The 17,047-nt window shown below is 38.1% G+C and overlaps 1 protein-coding gene across 8 annotated transcripts in view; it reads right to left on the bottom strand.

Moving 5' to 3' along the window:
* Nucleotides 1-17,047, bottom strand: part of LOC144980778 (uncharacterized) — a 58,102-nt gene that overhangs the window by 651 nt on the left and 40,404 nt on the right. For 7 of the 8 annotated variants that reach the window (XM_078928579.1, XM_078928580.1, XM_078928575.1 and 4 more), the window contains 8 exons: nucleotides 14,972-15,056; nucleotides 12,715-12,859; nucleotides 10,185-10,329; nucleotides 9,015-9,078; nucleotides 7,083-7,198; nucleotides 4,570-4,649; nucleotides 2,304-2,436; nucleotides 1-1,527 (listed from right to left, as the gene is read on the bottom strand). The exon at nucleotides 1-1,527 is cut by the window's left edge and continues 651 nt beyond it. In XM_078928579.1, the coding sequence (XP_078784705.1) occupies nucleotides 1,456-1,527; nucleotides 2,304-2,436; nucleotides 4,570-4,649; nucleotides 7,083-7,198; nucleotides 9,015-9,078; nucleotides 10,185-10,329; nucleotides 12,715-12,859; nucleotides 14,972-15,056 (840 nt within the window). In that variant the 3' untranslated portion in view covers nucleotides 1-1,455. The remainder of the gene's footprint in view (nucleotides 1,528-2,303; nucleotides 2,437-4,569; nucleotides 4,650-7,082; nucleotides 7,199-9,014; nucleotides 9,079-10,184; nucleotides 10,330-12,714; nucleotides 12,860-14,971; nucleotides 15,057-17,047) is intronic. The other variant, XR_013646955.1, reaches the window with a different exon arrangement.

Consider the following 17,047-nt stretch of genomic DNA (forward strand, 5'->3'; position numbering starts at 1 on the left):
TTAAACTAAATATTTTTTTTACTTTACACACATCTCATTAGTCCTTAGTGATTCATTCATCGGTTTTATTGATAAAAAGGAAACTCGAAACGTTATAGATAGGCGATATTACAATTCCTTTCGGACAGAAACATCGTTGTTAACGGTCAAGTACTCATTTTACACCTGGGTACGATGAGAGAATGTGAGTAATGAGCCTTGTCCAAGGACTCAACTATTAGCCGAGCGAGGCTCGAACCCAGGATCTTCCGATCCGAAAGTCAGTGTCATACTACTAGACCACATAGCCGCACAATTTACTGGCCGAAAAGAATTAAAAATAAATGTTTGGTAGATCAATGTGAAATGGAACACTGAAGGACAGCACCGTGAGAGGCAAGTGGAGATAGAGATAGGACATGTTATAGATTGTATGCGCTTGGCTAAGAAACTCACAACATTGCCATCCGGAAGTATAACGGACCAACACACACAACTCTGTGTAACCATGAATTTTTATAGATAGAATGAAGTTGACGCCACTCGGGTCTTTGTTATTGTTTTTTGCCATCAACGTTTATGAGTAATTCTCACTAAACTGTATTAACCAGACTATAAACGTTCAAGGTTACACATAGTTTTGTGTGTTGGTTTCTTATATTTCCGGATGGCAATATTGTGAGCTTCTTAGCCAAGCGCCTGCTATCTATATGCCAGCACCAGGCATAATGGGCAGTAAATTAACTCACTAAATCCTTGAGATTTTTGCTACTTTTCAAAACTAGAAAAAAAAATAGTTAAAAATGAGAAATGACAATATATTGAAAAAGTAGGATGTGGAATTCCCCCACCTTGCCCTACACAGTTAGTTTTAATCAACTAGAATCAACCATTAACTTGTAAAAACTAAAAACATTAGCTTTGATACCACGCCTATAATTTGTCTCAGAAAAATGTAATAACGAGACATGGAGAAAAGGTAACTCGGGTAAACTAGGGATATAGATAGAACGAAGATGACGTCACTCAAGCCTTTGTTGTATTTTGCCATCCGCGTTTGTGAGTGATTCTCACTAAACTGTATTATCCAGACTATAAAAGTTCATGGTCACACATAGTTTGTGTGTTGGTCCATTGTACTTCCGGATGGCAATGTTTTGAGCTTCTTAGTCAAGCGCATACTATCTATAGTCGGTGTTAGGGTTGAGTGAGTTAAACTCACTTTTCTTTACCTGATCCAGACTTGGTGATGGTGGAGGAGGAGGAGGAGGAGGAGGAGAAGGAGGAGGAGGAGAAGCTGGAGGAAGTGGAGGTGGAGGAGCAGGGGGAAGAGGTGGGGGGGGGTGGAGAAGATGGATTATAAGGGAAATATAATAAGAAAGAAAATCGAACGTTGTAATATGATGCAAATTGTTGGAATGTCACTACATTGAACTGCGTCCAAGAGTTGGAGCTGCAAGGGTCAGATGAGAAAGGTCATGGGTCACAGACATCAGCACGAGTTCCGTAATGGTCCGAGAGAAGCTGCTGACTGTCATCGTAAGCTCTCTGGAAGATGTCAGAAATGACGTCATGCAAAAGATGAGTCATTGTTCCGTATTGAATCGTTTACTGGTTAAAACATTGATTGATGATTTATGTATTTATTTATTTATCTATTTATTTATTTATTTTTCATTTATTCATTTATTGATAAGTTGTTTTTTAAAATAAATGAGTACAGATAGATTGATTGGAATGATTGATGATTAGATGATTGAATGATTGATTGATTCATTCATTGTAATGATTGTCGATTAGATGATTGATTGATTGATTGATTCATTCATTCATTCATTCGATTGATTGACGATTAGATGATTGAATGATTGATTGATTGATTCATTCATTCATTCATTCATTCGAATGATTGACGATTAGATGATTGATTGATTGATTCGTTGATTCATTCATTCATTGATTAATAGATTGGATTGATTGACGATTGGTTGTTTGAATGATTGATTGATTGATCCATTCATTCATTCATTGATTAATAGATTGGATTGATTGACGATTAGATGATTGATTGATTGATTGATTGATTGATTGGTTGATTGGTTGGTTGGCTGATTAATTGATTGGATTGATTGACGATTAAATGATTGATTGATTGATTCATTCATTCATTCATTGATTAATTGATTGGATTGATTGACGATTAGATGATTGAATAATTGACTGATTGATTAATGAACCGATATACTGATTGATCGATGAGTTGATTGATTGATTGATTGAGGAATTGATCGGTTGATAAAAGCCGAAAGTCACGTGACGAATACCTCAGTAAACGGAATGGAGAAGGCGTCTCTGGGGTGGATTAACACTTGGTCTAAAACGTTGTTTGAATTGCCACTGGTCAACGAATTTGTCTTGCAGTGGGTACAGAGGCCAACCTGCTCCATGTAGCTTGATCTGAAAATAATCATGAGACTGTCCTTACACTGACCAAATATGACATTGATAAATGGGCATTATCTATAGATAGAATGCGCTTGGCCAAGGAGTTCACAACATTGCCATCCGGAAGTATAACGGACCAACACACAAACTCTGTGTAACCATGAACTTTTATAGTCTGGTTAATACAGTTTAGTGAGAACAACTCACAAACGCGGATGGCAAAAACAATAACAAAGGCCTGAGTGACGTCATCTGCATACTATCTATAGATAGTTCGAAGATGACGTCACTCAGGTGGGTTTTTTTTTTTTTGGTTTTTTTTTTTTCATCTGCGTTTAGGAGTAATGCTCACTGAACTGTATTAACCTGACTATAAACGTTCATGGATGCAAACAGTTTTGTGTGTTGGTCCGTTATACTTCTGGATGGCAATGTTATGAGCTTCTTTGTCAAGCGCATACTATCTATATTCCCTTTCCATGTGCTCGAGGTCATTGGTCACATTGCAGAGTGTGCTCAAAGTGACCCACATTGTGAAAAGTATTCACAGATTTTGAAATATCTAATATCACGTTTGGTCATTTTGTTGAGCTTGACACATGGGTATGTTTACAACTTTCATGAACAAAGCAGCGTGTTTATATTTTTTAAGAAATATCCAATCGTTGGACCTCAACAAATCATGTGATTGATGACTCGGTTGGACATAAATATAGATCGCACCTATTTGTCATTTTGCTCAGCGTGATTCATGGGTATGTTTACAACTTTCATAAACAAATCAACGTGTTTAGATACATTGAGAAATATCCAATTGTTGTACAGCAACAGATCATGTGACCGATGACTAGGTTGGACGAAAACACGAATAGATATAATGCGCTTGGCCAAGGAGTTCACAACATTGCCATTCGGAAGTATAACCGACCAACACACAAACTCTGTGTAACCATGAACTTTTTTAGTCTGGTTAATACAGTTTAGTGAGAACAAATCACAAACGCGGATGGCAAAAACAATAACAAAGGCCTGAGTGACGTCAACTTCGAACTATCTATAGATAGAATGAGCTTGGCCAAGGAGTTCACAGCATTGCCATCAGGAAGTATAACGGACCAACACACAAACTCTTTGTAACCATGAACTTTCATAGTCTGGTTAATACAGTTTAATGAGAACAACTCACAAACGCGGATGGCAAAAACAATAACAAAGGCCTGAGTGACGTCATCTGCATACTATCTATAGAGATCGCTCCCATTATCCAGTAGATTTTTGACCAATCAAAACATGGAATTTATGACACACCTTCACGCCTACTCAGATGAACATAGTTGGTTGTTTATAAACAATAACGTGAATGAAATCGACCTCTCTCTGATCATTGTTATTGTTTTTATCCCGCCAGATGGGTGATTAGTTGTCACTCGATTTTCTCGATCAATATTTTTTTTTAAAACATCCCAAAAAGTCAATCTTCCTCGACTGGGGATTGAACCTCAGACCTCCTGATAACAGCAAGTCTGAGGTTCGTTCCCCAGTTGAGGCAGACTGATATATTGGGATGCCTCTATTTCCTTGAGTTTTTCTCTCTTGTTTTGTCTGGCACTATTTCATACACGCCTTTATCAGATCTTCATCATACATCAGTGCCTGGTTCGTAATTTGTCACACAGGCAAAGTTACACAATGGGAGCGATCTATATTCATGTTTTCGTCCAATCGAGTCATCAATCACATGATCTGTTGCTGTCCAACGATTGGACATTTCTAAACAAATGTAAACACGCTGCTTTGTTTTTGAAAGTTGTAAACATACCCATGTGCCAAGCTGAATACAATGACCAATCGTAATGTTAGATAGTTCAAATCCTGTGAACAGTTTTCACTATGTAGGTCACTTTGAGCACATTTTGCAATGTGACCAATGACCTCGAGCACATGGAACGTTAATAAAGATCATGCCCATTTGATTGTACACAGCTTATTCTAAAAAATTATAAATTTACATTTTGTTATACTCAATGTGTAGTTTCTGTCTCTATTTGGATGGGGGTGGGGGAGAGAGAGAGAGAGAGAGAGAGAGAGAGAGAGAGAGAGAGAGAGAGAGGAGTTGGTTTCAATATTTATATAATAAAAAATTACCTGTATCCCAGATCAATCAGTTTTTGATAGTTTTGGGAAAATTCTCCGGTCAGGTTTTTGGCTTCATCTTCATCATCAACCTGCCATTGGAAATGAAAACATAAATAAAACTTTCTTTCATGTTGATAAAGCACATAAATGTCACTAAGAGAATAGCCATCGTTAACATTTAAGCCTGGTACTAAGACCCACTAAGACCAAAGAGTGTGTAGGGTAACGTAGTTACCAAGAGCTCTCACTTCTCTTAACCGCAATGCTATTGTCGCGTGCCAGGCGAGACAGCGAGGTGGGTGTGCTCCGCGTGTATCATGCGCGCTAGGCTTACTGATACAATGAAAAAATTACGAGTAGAAGACGGAAGATGCGTGGCTTCACCAAAAGCGGGAAGTGAGAGATCTTGGTAACATAACAATCGTTACCTACACGCTCTTTGCCAAGACTTATATTATGACGTCAGTTTTAGGTTTGTGGACCGTCTAGTGAGTTGTGTTTAGTAGTGGTCAAGGAAACAAGTGATTGAGAGTTGAGCTTTATATAGATAGTATGCGCTTGGCTAAGAAGCTCATAACATTGCCATCCGGAAGTATAACGGACCAACACACAAAACGGTGTGTATCCATGAACGTTTAAAGTCAGGTTAATACAGTTCAGTGAGCATTACTCATAAACGCGGATGGCAAAACACAATAACAAAGACCTGAGTGACGTCATCTTCGAACTATCTATATATATATATATATATATATATATATATATATATATATAGAGAGAGAGAGAGAGAGAGAGAGAGAGAGAGAGAGGGAGAGCGCAATATCCACTAAACGTGCTCAAATCGCTTTACAAGGGGTCCCTGGCCAACAGCAACACTTAGCATTTAGGACGGGACATGATGACGCCTGTTAGGCGATATTACAATTTTTTCGGACAGAGACAACGCTGTTAACGGCCAGGTACTCATTTTACACCTGAGTACGGTGAGAGAATGTGAGTAAAGAGCCTTTTCCAAGGACTCAACTATGCGCCGAGTGAGACTCGAACCCAGGACCCTCCGATCCGGTCGAACTGTACTCACGATTTGTTTTCTTTTGTACCGAAAGCCTTGTCTTTTGACGCCATTCATCTCTCTGATCAGATAACCTCAGAAAACTAATATTGCTCTTCTCTTTCTTTGTCACCCAGCTGTTCAAACTATTCAAATATGTTTTTCTTGGTCTACCTTTAATCTTTTTACCTTCTATCTTTCCTGTGAGAGCAAGATGTCCAATACTTTTATGTCGATTTAGGTGCCCTAAAAATTGCATTTGTCTTTTTCTTATTGTACGAATTAATAACCTTTTAGTTTCAGCTTGCTCTAATACTTCTTCATTAGTTTTCTTCTCTGTCTTATCTTACTAAAGGCTGAATATAGGAATAATACTTTAACCCCTCCTTACCAACTACAAAAAAAATCGTCACATTCGTTAGGATAAAACCAACATTTCTCTAACTCAAATTTCTCTTGTACTTCATAACATTTAAAGAAACTGAACAGTGTATTGTACAGCATGTTTTGCTAAAGAAATTATTTATCGCAAGAACTTATTACTATTGTGTCTGAGTGTTAAGGATTGTTTTTGTGTGTGTTAGTTGAGTGTTAAGTTCTGGGGTAAATCCTGAAAATAGCTGGTAAGGAGAGGGTTAAATGCCTTATACAGTAGTTTATAATTATAAAACCTCATATATCTTGCATTGCTATTATCATTCACAGACATTTTACACAACTTCGAATATTATAAGGAAAAATATATCAATACGACAATGTAAATTCGAAAAATACGATCATAGATAGAATACATTTATTGAAAATTGGTCATGATCGAATTCATGGGGTCTTGTTCGTTTGTTTGTTTTTAATGGTTTTAAAGCGCATGCAACACATTAAGGTCATATCAGCGCCAGTTAACTGGAAGAAAATGGGATAGTAAAAAGTTCTAGAGTTACAAATAAAGTACCGAATAAAAAGAAAGACGAAGGGGAATTACTTCAAATTTAGCATCTGTTCCCTGTCTCCATGACAACACTCACAACGGACATTTTCGTGTTCAAAAACAGTTTAAAACGGTATTATCCATACCAAATATTTATGTGCAGCTATGTGGTCTAGTGGTATGACACTCGCTTTCGGACCGGAAGGCGCATAGTTGAGCCCTTGGAAAAGGCTCTTATCTCTCACCGTACTCAAGTGTAAAATGAGTACCTGGCCGTTAACGGCGTTGTGTCTGTCCGAAAAAAATTGTAATATCGCCTAACAGGCGTCATTTCCCGTCCTACATGTTAAGTGTTGCTGTTGGCCAGGGACCCCTTGTAAAGCACTTTGAACACGTTTAGTGGATATTGCACTATATAAACGCTCTATTTTATTTAAACTTTGCGCCGCTTGAACCGGGACTCGAACTAGGAGCCTATAGACCGGAAGGCGACTGTCATTATATCTTCCACAAAACCACAAAGATGCACCGAGAAAAAGAATTTACCTTAGGTCCAGTGTTCATGTCTCCGAGAAGAACGTGAGTCTGCCCACCAAATATTTGTCCCAGCTTTGCTATTTCCGCCGCTAATTGCTCTACGTAGCTACCGTAGGTCAAATCAACTGGAAAGACACAAATGAAGAAGCGTGGAAAAAGTATAGGGAATGAGATTAGCGGAAGAGTAACGTCCCTTGATTGGACGTCACCTTACAGAGAGAACGTCAATTTGTTTTGAAGTGTCTCAAGCCGCTTTCACCGGAAGCGAGGACGAGAGACGCATGCGCACTACAACCAACATGACGTTCTCTCTCTAATAACTTTTCCGCCGGTGACGTCACAGACTATGGGTGACGTCCAATAAAGGGACGCTACTCTTCCGCTAATCTCATTCCCTATAGAATATTTTTCCAGCCTCCCATTGGAAAACCCGATCATTTCTTAGTCAATGCGTCATCGATGAGCAATGCTTTGAACGCGTTGAATAAAATTTGATTCAACGATTGGAGAATATCCTCGCACATTTTATTGGTGCGGCTTTGTTGTCTTTCAGTGTGACACCCGCTTTCAGCTCGGAAGTTCCTGGGTTCAAGCCTCGCTCGGTGAATAGTTGAGTCCTTGGAAAAGATTCTTTACTCACATTCTCTCGCCGTACTCAGGTGTAAAATGAGTACCTGGCTGTTAAAAGCGTTGTCTCTGTCTGAAAAAAAAATGTAATATCGCCTCACAGGCGTCATGTCTTGTTCTACATGTTACGTGTTGCTGTTGGTCAGGGGGCCTTTCTAAAGCGCTTTGAGCACGTTTAGTGGATATTGCTTTATATAAAAACTCAATTCAATCATTACAGAATATTTTCGCACATTTTATTGGTGTGAAATAATCTCTAAAATACAACTGATTGGTAATTATAAATAATAAATTGGTGCGCATGAGTACAAATCAAACATTTTTATTTTTTTGGGTCAAATAGTCGTTTCAAGCTGGTGGTGAAAAACACAAATTAGTGCGAATCGAAGTTAGAAAAACATACAATTTGGTCCGAAAATACCTAAGAGTCTTACTTAGGGTGGTGGAATAAATGTATTCTTTCATTTCTTTGTATGTATTAAACTCGTTATATTTTTATTGTGCAATAATAAACGGCCCCTCGGCTCGGCTTGACTAACTTTTTATCTTTGTATCATCATCATCATCGTCATCAACATCATCATCATCATAATCATTATATTATTATTATTATTATTATTATTATTATTATTATTATTATTATTATTATTATTATTATTATTATTATTATTATTATTATTATTATTATTATCATTATTATTATTATTATTAGTAGTAGTAGTAGTAGTAGTAGTAGTAGTAGTAGTTGTTGTTGTTGTTGTTGTTGTTGTTGTTGTATGTTGTTAGTAGTAGTTAGTAGTAGTAGTAGTAGTAGTAGTAGTAGTAGTAGTAGTAGTAGTAGTAGTATAGTATAGTAGAGTAGTAGTAGTAGTAGTAGTAGTAGTAGTAGTAGTAGTAGTAGTAGTAGTAGTAGTAGTAGTAGTAGTAGTAGTAGTAGTAGTAGTAGTATATAGTAGTAGTAGTAGTAGTAGTAGTAGTAGTAGTAGTGTTAGTAGTAGTAGTAGTATGTAGTAGTTAGTAGTATAGTAGTATCATTATTATTATTATTATTATTATTATTATTATTATTATTATTATTATTATTATTATTATTATTATTATTATTATTATTATTACCATTGTTGTATAGCTTGCTTTATTTACGGTATAATTTAATATACTTTTTTTTTTGTTTCATTAATTTATTATTTTTCTCTGTCATGAATGTTGCCATCAACTTTTATGATTCATTTACGAAAGGCTAAGAGTAAATAAACCAGAAACGTTTGAAAAAGTTGTCAGTTGGGAACTATGACCTAGGGCGTGAGTACTTACATTCCAGGTAGATGGGATAGACGGACGTGAGGTGAGTACACACGGCTAGTTTGCCGTCGTCTAACTAGAGAAAGGGAGGAATTATAATGTTGATGTAATGTTATGATGGTGGTGATGATGATGAGGATTATGAGGAGGAGGAGGAGGAGGAGGAGGAGGTGGGGAGGAGGAGGAGGAGGAGAAGGATGGCGATGATGTAGATGATGTAAATGATGATGAGGATTATGAGGAGGAGGAGGAGGAGGAGGAGGAGGAGGAGGAGGAGGAGGAGGAGGAGGAGGAGGAGGAGGAGGAAGAAGAAGAAGAAGAAGAAGAAGAGCAGAAGGAAAAGAGGAGACGAGAGAGAGGAGGAGCAAGAGGAAGAGAATGAGGAGGTTAGGAAGAGGAGGAAGGAGGAGGAGGAAGAAGATGGGGAGAGGGGAGGGGAAAGAGAAGGAGGAGAAGGATGAAGAGGAGTAGGAGGAGCTGTAGGAGAAGAAGACGGAGAAGAAAAAGTAGAAGAAGAAGAGGAAGAAGAAGAAGTAGAAGAAGAAGAATATATTTAAATCGATCGCTATTCAGTGGACTAGTGGTTTTGGGGCCAACATTTTAAATACGTGTTTTCCCCGAGTACGACAATTGACGAGTTAATGTTGGTGATAAAAATATTCAATTGACAGGCGGAACGAATGGGGAGAAATGATCAGAGTCGATCCCTGGGTAGACAGACAGTCAGGGGAGAGTGTGTTTTGTTTTTTTCTGACTTTCAATCTCTTTTAAAATTTTATAGGAATGCCTAAAGAAGAAGAAGAAGAAGAAGAGGAAGAAGAATGAGGAGGAGGAGGAGGAAAAGAAGAAGGAGTAGGAGGAGGAATAAGAGGCTGGAAGAAGAAGAGGGAGGATGAGGAGGAGGAGCAGAGGGAGAAGGAGAAGTAGGAGGAGGAGGAGGAGGAGGAGGAGGAGAAGGTGATTATGATCACGACAATACGACAGCATTACCATCATCTTCATCATCATCATCATCATCATCATCATCATCATCATCATCATCATCATCATCATCAAAAACATCAAGAGAAACAAGATATTACCCCTCACCCCTCCCCCCCCCCAAACATACACACACACATACACACTCCTCCCCCCCCCCCACACTCCCCAGCCACTTTATCCATTGTAATCACTACTCACCCCCGCTTCGATGTAGCCTCTTTTAATCGGAGCTCTCTTGCCTGGGTGCAAGTCCTTAAAAGCCACACGATTCATCCTATGCTTACTCAGCACCACAAGACCCGGATGGTTAAGTCTGTTGTGTTTTGCTGTAGGAGTTGCACACCTTGCAAGGAAGAATAAACATGGAAAATATATGACCCATCGTCTCAAAACGGTATTATGTCGGAACGAACATATGCCTAGAAGCCGAATTAAATGTTAAACTGATCAAAAATATAAATTATTGGCATTAGAACCCTAAAATGTGGTATCCATTCTCCTCAATAAAACATACAAACTCAACACAAGTCTGATATTTCTGGTTATAAATTCAATTTTCAACATCTTAACCAACCCGACTTAATACCGTTTAGAGGCGGAGGGTCACATATAAATATTTCATCCAATAGAACCATAGAGCCACAATGGGGAACAAAGGTGTGCTGTTTTTTTTTTAAAAACTGGTTCCATTCTCATTGGAAATGTAAAACCAGTCTTCCGGAGGACTGAATAAATTAAATACCTTGCGAAATTGATCTTTTGGCTTTAGAGTGATGGCATTTTATTTTCTCGTCTAACTATAGATGCTGTGCGCTTCGCCAAGAAACTCACAACATTACCATCCGAAAGTTTACGGACCAAAACACAAAACCATGTGTAACCCTGAACGTTTATAGTCTGGTTAATACACTTTAATCATAAACACGGATGGTAAAACACAATAACAAAGACCTGAGTGACGTCAACTTCATTCTATCTATAACGCTGATCATCCATCCTCGCCCCTTTTACGTCCCGTAATCCAAAGACTCTGCCTATATAGATAGTTCGAAGATGACGTCACTCTGGTCTTTGTTATTGTTTTTGCCATCCGCGTTCATGAGTAATACTCACTGAACTGTATTAACCAGACTATAAACGTTCATGGATACACACAGTTTTGTGTGTTGGTCCGTTATACTTCCGGATGGCAATGTTATGAGCTTCTTAGCCAAGCGCATACTATCTATCTATGCATCCTGCTATCTTCTAAAACAGTCATACCGCCTTAAGATTCAATATGTACCCTATTCATTATTAGTCCTCCAAAGGATACGTTACATACACACTTCAAAGGAGTTTGGAACCGGAAATATAGAAGGTATGACGTCACGAGTTCTTTGCCCTATTAGTGCATGACCTGCGGTCATTTCAGTCAGCCCCACAGCTTGCGGCGTTTGTTTGTTGAACCCATGACCTCAAGAAGTCGTGGGTTCGAGCGTGGCCTTCGTGGTCTGACACTGACCAAAAAATGACGTCAAAATGCCAGTCTTTTGCCACAAACGAAAACAAATCGTGAGTTGTATTCAATAGTTCAACCACTGAATTAACTTGTTTCCATGAGCTCTACTAATGACAACTCACAAGGCGGTGCAAAAACCAAATTATGACGTCAAACTGCCAGTCCTTTTGGATTTCAGTACCAGGCTATAACATAAAGATGGCTACGGTTCGAGCCCCCCATCGCCGCAAAGCTTTTGTCTTTTTGTCTTTTAGCACTCTTCAAGTTTTGTTAATTCTGAGTATCTATCACAAGGTATTGACACCTTGTTAAACGGAATGGGAGCGATCTATATTCATGTCTTCGTCCAACCATCTTCGATCACATGATTTGTTGCTGTACAACGATTGGACATTTGTAAATAATGTAAACACGCTGCTTTGTTTATGAAAAGTGTAAAAATACTCATGTCTCGTGCTGAACAAAATGACAAATTGTGACGTTGGATATTTCTCAAACTCTGTGTTTCACTCTTCACTTTGTGTGTCATTTTAAGCACACTTCGCAATGTGACCAATGACCTTGAGCACATGGAAAGGTAATATAGATCATCCCCATTACATTACAATACTCTAAACTACTCAAGGCATTATTTTTTTTATTTCAATCGACTGGTTTTCAAATGGTGAGTGATTCTCATAATCTGTGGGACTTGCTAGCCTTTGGACAGGACGCTAGTCTATCGAAAAATATTCATTCGCCGGATGTATATAGACCCAGCTACCCGATCACCTCTAGGTGGACAAGCGTGGGAAGAGGTTTAGAACAAAAGTTCGATTTCGCTCGGGATCGATCTCCGTTCCTTTCCGTGTGAGACGAGTGCTCTACCAACAAGAGTTCTGGGAACTCTCATGATCTTTAAAGACAAAATGTGAGTCTGGCTGAGAAAACCTGGGAAGATGCGGCAAGCTTCGATTTGAGATAATATGAGCCAAAATCGAGGATAAAGTGTTTCCCATCGCAACAAATTTTATTCCGAAAAAAATTCATAATTTGGGTTCTAATAGACATAGAAAGAAAATTTAAAGTGGTAAATGATCAGAAAGGTGTGGTCTACACCTCTGCATATATTAATATAATTAAATTTAGGACATTTGCGCATCTTTCCGGGTTTTCTCAGCCAGTCACACATAATATTATAAAATCCTTATTTTTAAAGGGAAACAATCTGAACAAACACACACTTACTTTTGAAGAGCTTCCGCGAAGCCGACCGGAAACAGGAAAAATGGACAGGCTACGCAGGTTTCACTGATGTCCTTGGAACTAAAGACGTGAGAACATTTTTGGACAAGGCAGACGTTCTGAGCGACGCCAGTGACGGCGAAGCATCCTAGATTGGATTAAAGAAAGTAATGTTTAAATGCAAATTAAAGTCATCATCATCATCGTTGCCTTTTTTACCCTGGGTCAGGGTATAAGTCACAGACCAACAGTTTCCATCCTTTTCTATCCCGAGCAAACTTTTTTATCTCGTTCCATGTCTTATAACTTCTCTTTATATCGGCCTTTTCTGTTGTCCTTCATGAATTCTGTCATTGCAGAAACTCTTCTGAGATTAGCGGAAGAGTAGCGTCCCTTGATTGGACGTCACCCATAGTCTGTGACGTCACCGACGGAAAAGTTATTAGAGAGAGAACGTCATGTTGGTTGTGCGCATGCGTCTCTCGTCCTCGCTTCCGGTGAAAGCGGCTTGAGACACTTCAAAACCAAATTGACGTTCTCTCTGTAAGGTGACGTCCAATCAAGGGACGCTACTCTTCCGCTAATCTCATTCCCTATAGCCCAGGTGAAGTAGTCTAAAGCTTTGAAGAGAGACAAAAGAGGGAGTTGTTACATTGGTTGGGATAGTTCAGAAAGGGAGAGGGGGGGGGGGAGAGAGAGAGAGAGGGGGAGAGAGAGTGGAGTGGTGGGGGGGGGGGGGGGAAGAATGGAACGGGAGGGTGTGGGTTGTTGGGTTGGGGATCATTTGGGGATATTGAGGAGGGGAGGGGGTGGAAGAAGGGGAGAAAGGAAGGGGAGGGGTGGGAATGGGGGGTTGGGAAGTGACAGAAATTGGACGTATATTGGGGGGGGGGGGGGGAGGTTAGGGGGCAGGGGTTTATTTTGAATGTGTTTACTCTTCTTTTTTTCTTTTTTTTTTTTACAATCTCCCATGTTTTTTGTTGGTGTTTGTTTTGTTTGCGATAATTTTGTGCTCTTGGCATTGGCGCTGTTTTCATTTTTCAAGGTCATTTTGCTATTGTTATTATAATATCTGGATATGAATGGTGGTTCTGTGTTGCCTCCTAACTCCTATGTATTGTGCTGTAGCGTTGATGGTGGTTATGTTATAATTGAGCTTTATATAGAGCAATATCCACTAAATGTGCTCAAAGCGCTTTACAAGGGGTCCCTGGTCAACAGCAACATTTAACACGTAGGACGGGACATGACGCCTGTTAGGCGATATTACAATTTTTCGGACAAAGACAACGCTGTTTACGGCCAGGTACTTATTTTACGGTGAAGGACTCAACTATGCGCCGAGCGCGAGGCTCGAACCCAGGACCTTCCGATCAGAAAGCGAGTGTCATACCACGAGACCACATAGCCGCATGTTAGCTTTTAAGATAATAGCCTTTTGTAAGCAGCTTCCTTGCAACGGACAATCGTTCAATTTCAGGAATTGCATGCAATAAGGTTCAACAGTCGAGACGTCACTTCCCTTTTAACGGCGCATAGTAACTTAGTAGCTCAGTAATGCTATAGATAATTCGAAGATGACGTCACTCATGTCTTTGTTATTGTTTTTTGCCATCCGCGTTTATGAGTAATGCTCACTGAACTGTATTAACCTGGATACACACAGTTTTGTGTGTTGGTCCGCTTTACTTCCGGATGGCAATGCTATGAGCTTCTAAGCCAAGCGCATACTATCTGCTATTGTTATTATTATATCTGGATTTGAATGGTGGTTCTGTGTTGCCTCCTATCTCATATGTATTGTTCTGTAGTGTTGATGGTGGTTATGTTAGCTTTAAAGATAATGGCCTTTTGCAAGTAGCTTCCTTGCAACGGACAATCGTTCTATTTCCGGAATTGCATGCAATAAGGCTCAACAGTCGAGACGTCACTTCCCACTTAACTCACTCAATCCTAGAGATTTTTGCTATTTTTCATAATTGGAAAAGATATTATTAAAAATGAGCATTTGCATAGATAGTTTTATTCAACTACCATTAACATGTAAACATTAAGAACATTAGCTTTGATACCACGCCTATAATTTGTCTCAGAAAAATGTAATAAATAGGCATGGGGCAAAACTAACCCTGGGTATACTACGGATATAGTCGGTGTTAGGGTTGAATGAGTTAATGACGCATAGTAACTTAGTAGCTCAGTAATGTTATAGGGCTAATTGTTATGAGTAACAGGCATGTACGAAAGTAGGCTTTGGTACCTTCCCTCATCCCACATGTCTGGATATTCGTCCCCAACAGCTGGACTTCCTGGAGACTACAAGGTATGTCTTTGACCTCCACACACTGCAAGCAAAACCAAAAACAATATTATATATTATATCATATTATATTCTATTATATCATATTATATTATATTATATTATATTATATTATATTATATTATATTATATTATATTATATTATATTATATTATATTATATTATATACATTATATTATATTATATTATATATTATATTATATTATTATATTATATTATATTATATTATATTATATTATATTATATTATATTACATTGTATTACATTATATATTACATTACATTATATTATATTATATTATATTATATATATTATATTATATTATATTATCTCATATTATATTATATTATATTACATTACATTATGTTATATTATATTATTATATTATATTATATCATATTATGTTATATTATATTATATTATATTATTTTATATTATATTATATTATATTTATATTATATTAGAATATTATTATAACTCGTTTGTTTTTCGTTTTTAGGGCTTTTACGGAGCATACTCACATTTAGGCTATTTCAAGGGAAAATTGAAGAAGATGGGATAGTAAAAAATATTATAGATATATAAATTGTGAAAGAACACGATAAAAAAGTAATACAAATGGGAATGGTTCAAATTAATGCTATGTAATTAGGTAAATTATCACAACATTCCGCCAGCCGGATTTAAGGCACCAACACACAAATCTGTTTTGTAATCTTGACCGGTGTAGCACGCCAGAATGACTCTATCGCCAAAAAGACTCTAGAGTTAAATTGGCGTACGCGAGACTAACTCTAGAGTGTGCCTCGCGTACGCCAATTTAACTCTAGAATCTTTTTTTTTTTTTTGGTAGAGTCATTCTCGCGTGCGTACACCGAAACTACCGTGTCAGCACGAGATTTTTTAATTCTTTATTTTTTGAAAAATACTGTAAATTCATCTCTTACTTTGTGAAGCTGTTGTTTTGTACTTTTTTTTAATTAAAAAAAATATATTTTGTCGTTAATAAGGAAAAGTCAAATTTTAGGATGGTTTCAAAAATAGACTCTAGAGTTAATTGGCGTACGCGAGACAGACTCTAGAGTTAGCTTCGCGTATGCCAATTTAACTCTAGAGTCTTTTTTTTGGTAGAGCCTAAAAATGCCTGGCTGAAACAACAATAAAACAGCTGAATGCCGTCAATTTTGTGCTATCAATATCAAGGACATGAAGATTCCAAGAGCACACTTATCAGTGTACTTAGTTTGAGATCACTTAAAAGCCTCATCCCGATATTCATGTTATATTCGAAACAAAAAATGCAACAGTACATAACAGAGAGAGGCTGGTTTATTAGGGAAGAAATTATTTTGTTTTTGTTTTTAAGGGTTTTACGGCGCTTGCAACACATTAAGGTTATATCAGCGCCAGTAAAAAGAAAGAAAATGGGATAGTAAAAAGTTCTAGAATTACAATTTAAGCACCCAAGAAAAGGTAAGACAAAGGGGAATTGGTTCAAATAGGAAACATGCAGATTCCAAGAGCACACTATCAAAGTACTTAGTTTGAGATCACCTAAAAGTCTCATCCAGACACAAGCACAGGTCCCAACTAAGAGGAATACACTCAAATGCTTACATTATAAATTCAAAATAACAAATATAATAATACATAACAGAGAGATGATTTACAAGGGGAAAAATATCATCTCCCAAAACAATAACTATGCATTTGACTGTTTCCCTCTCAGCCAGGACTCCGGCATGGGCCAGGACAAAAACATGTCATCTCATTCCAAGACAATGACAGAAAGCAAATTGGAAAACAGATATACAGGGATAGAAGACACAGTAAGTGCCACCCTGCCCACTATGGGAGGTCAGGAACCCCACCCAGAAAGATCATCTCCCGAAACTATAACTATAAAGCTCAGCTGCCCTGTGTAGCCTTGAGCAAGTCACCTTGCCTTAGCTTAATTGGGGCGCTGCACTGCGGCTGACGCCTGAGTTATTCCAGTCTTCCATTGGAATAGACCCT

Source organism: Berghia stephanieae, chromosome 10 (genome assembly GCF_034508935.2).
Source record: "Berghia stephanieae isolate SIO BIC M18660-M18661 chromosome 10, UCSD_Bste_1.3, whole genome shotgun sequence".
In the NCBI taxonomy this organism is placed as follows: Eukaryota; Metazoa; Mollusca; class Gastropoda; order Nudibranchia; family Aeolidiidae; genus Berghia; species Berghia stephanieae.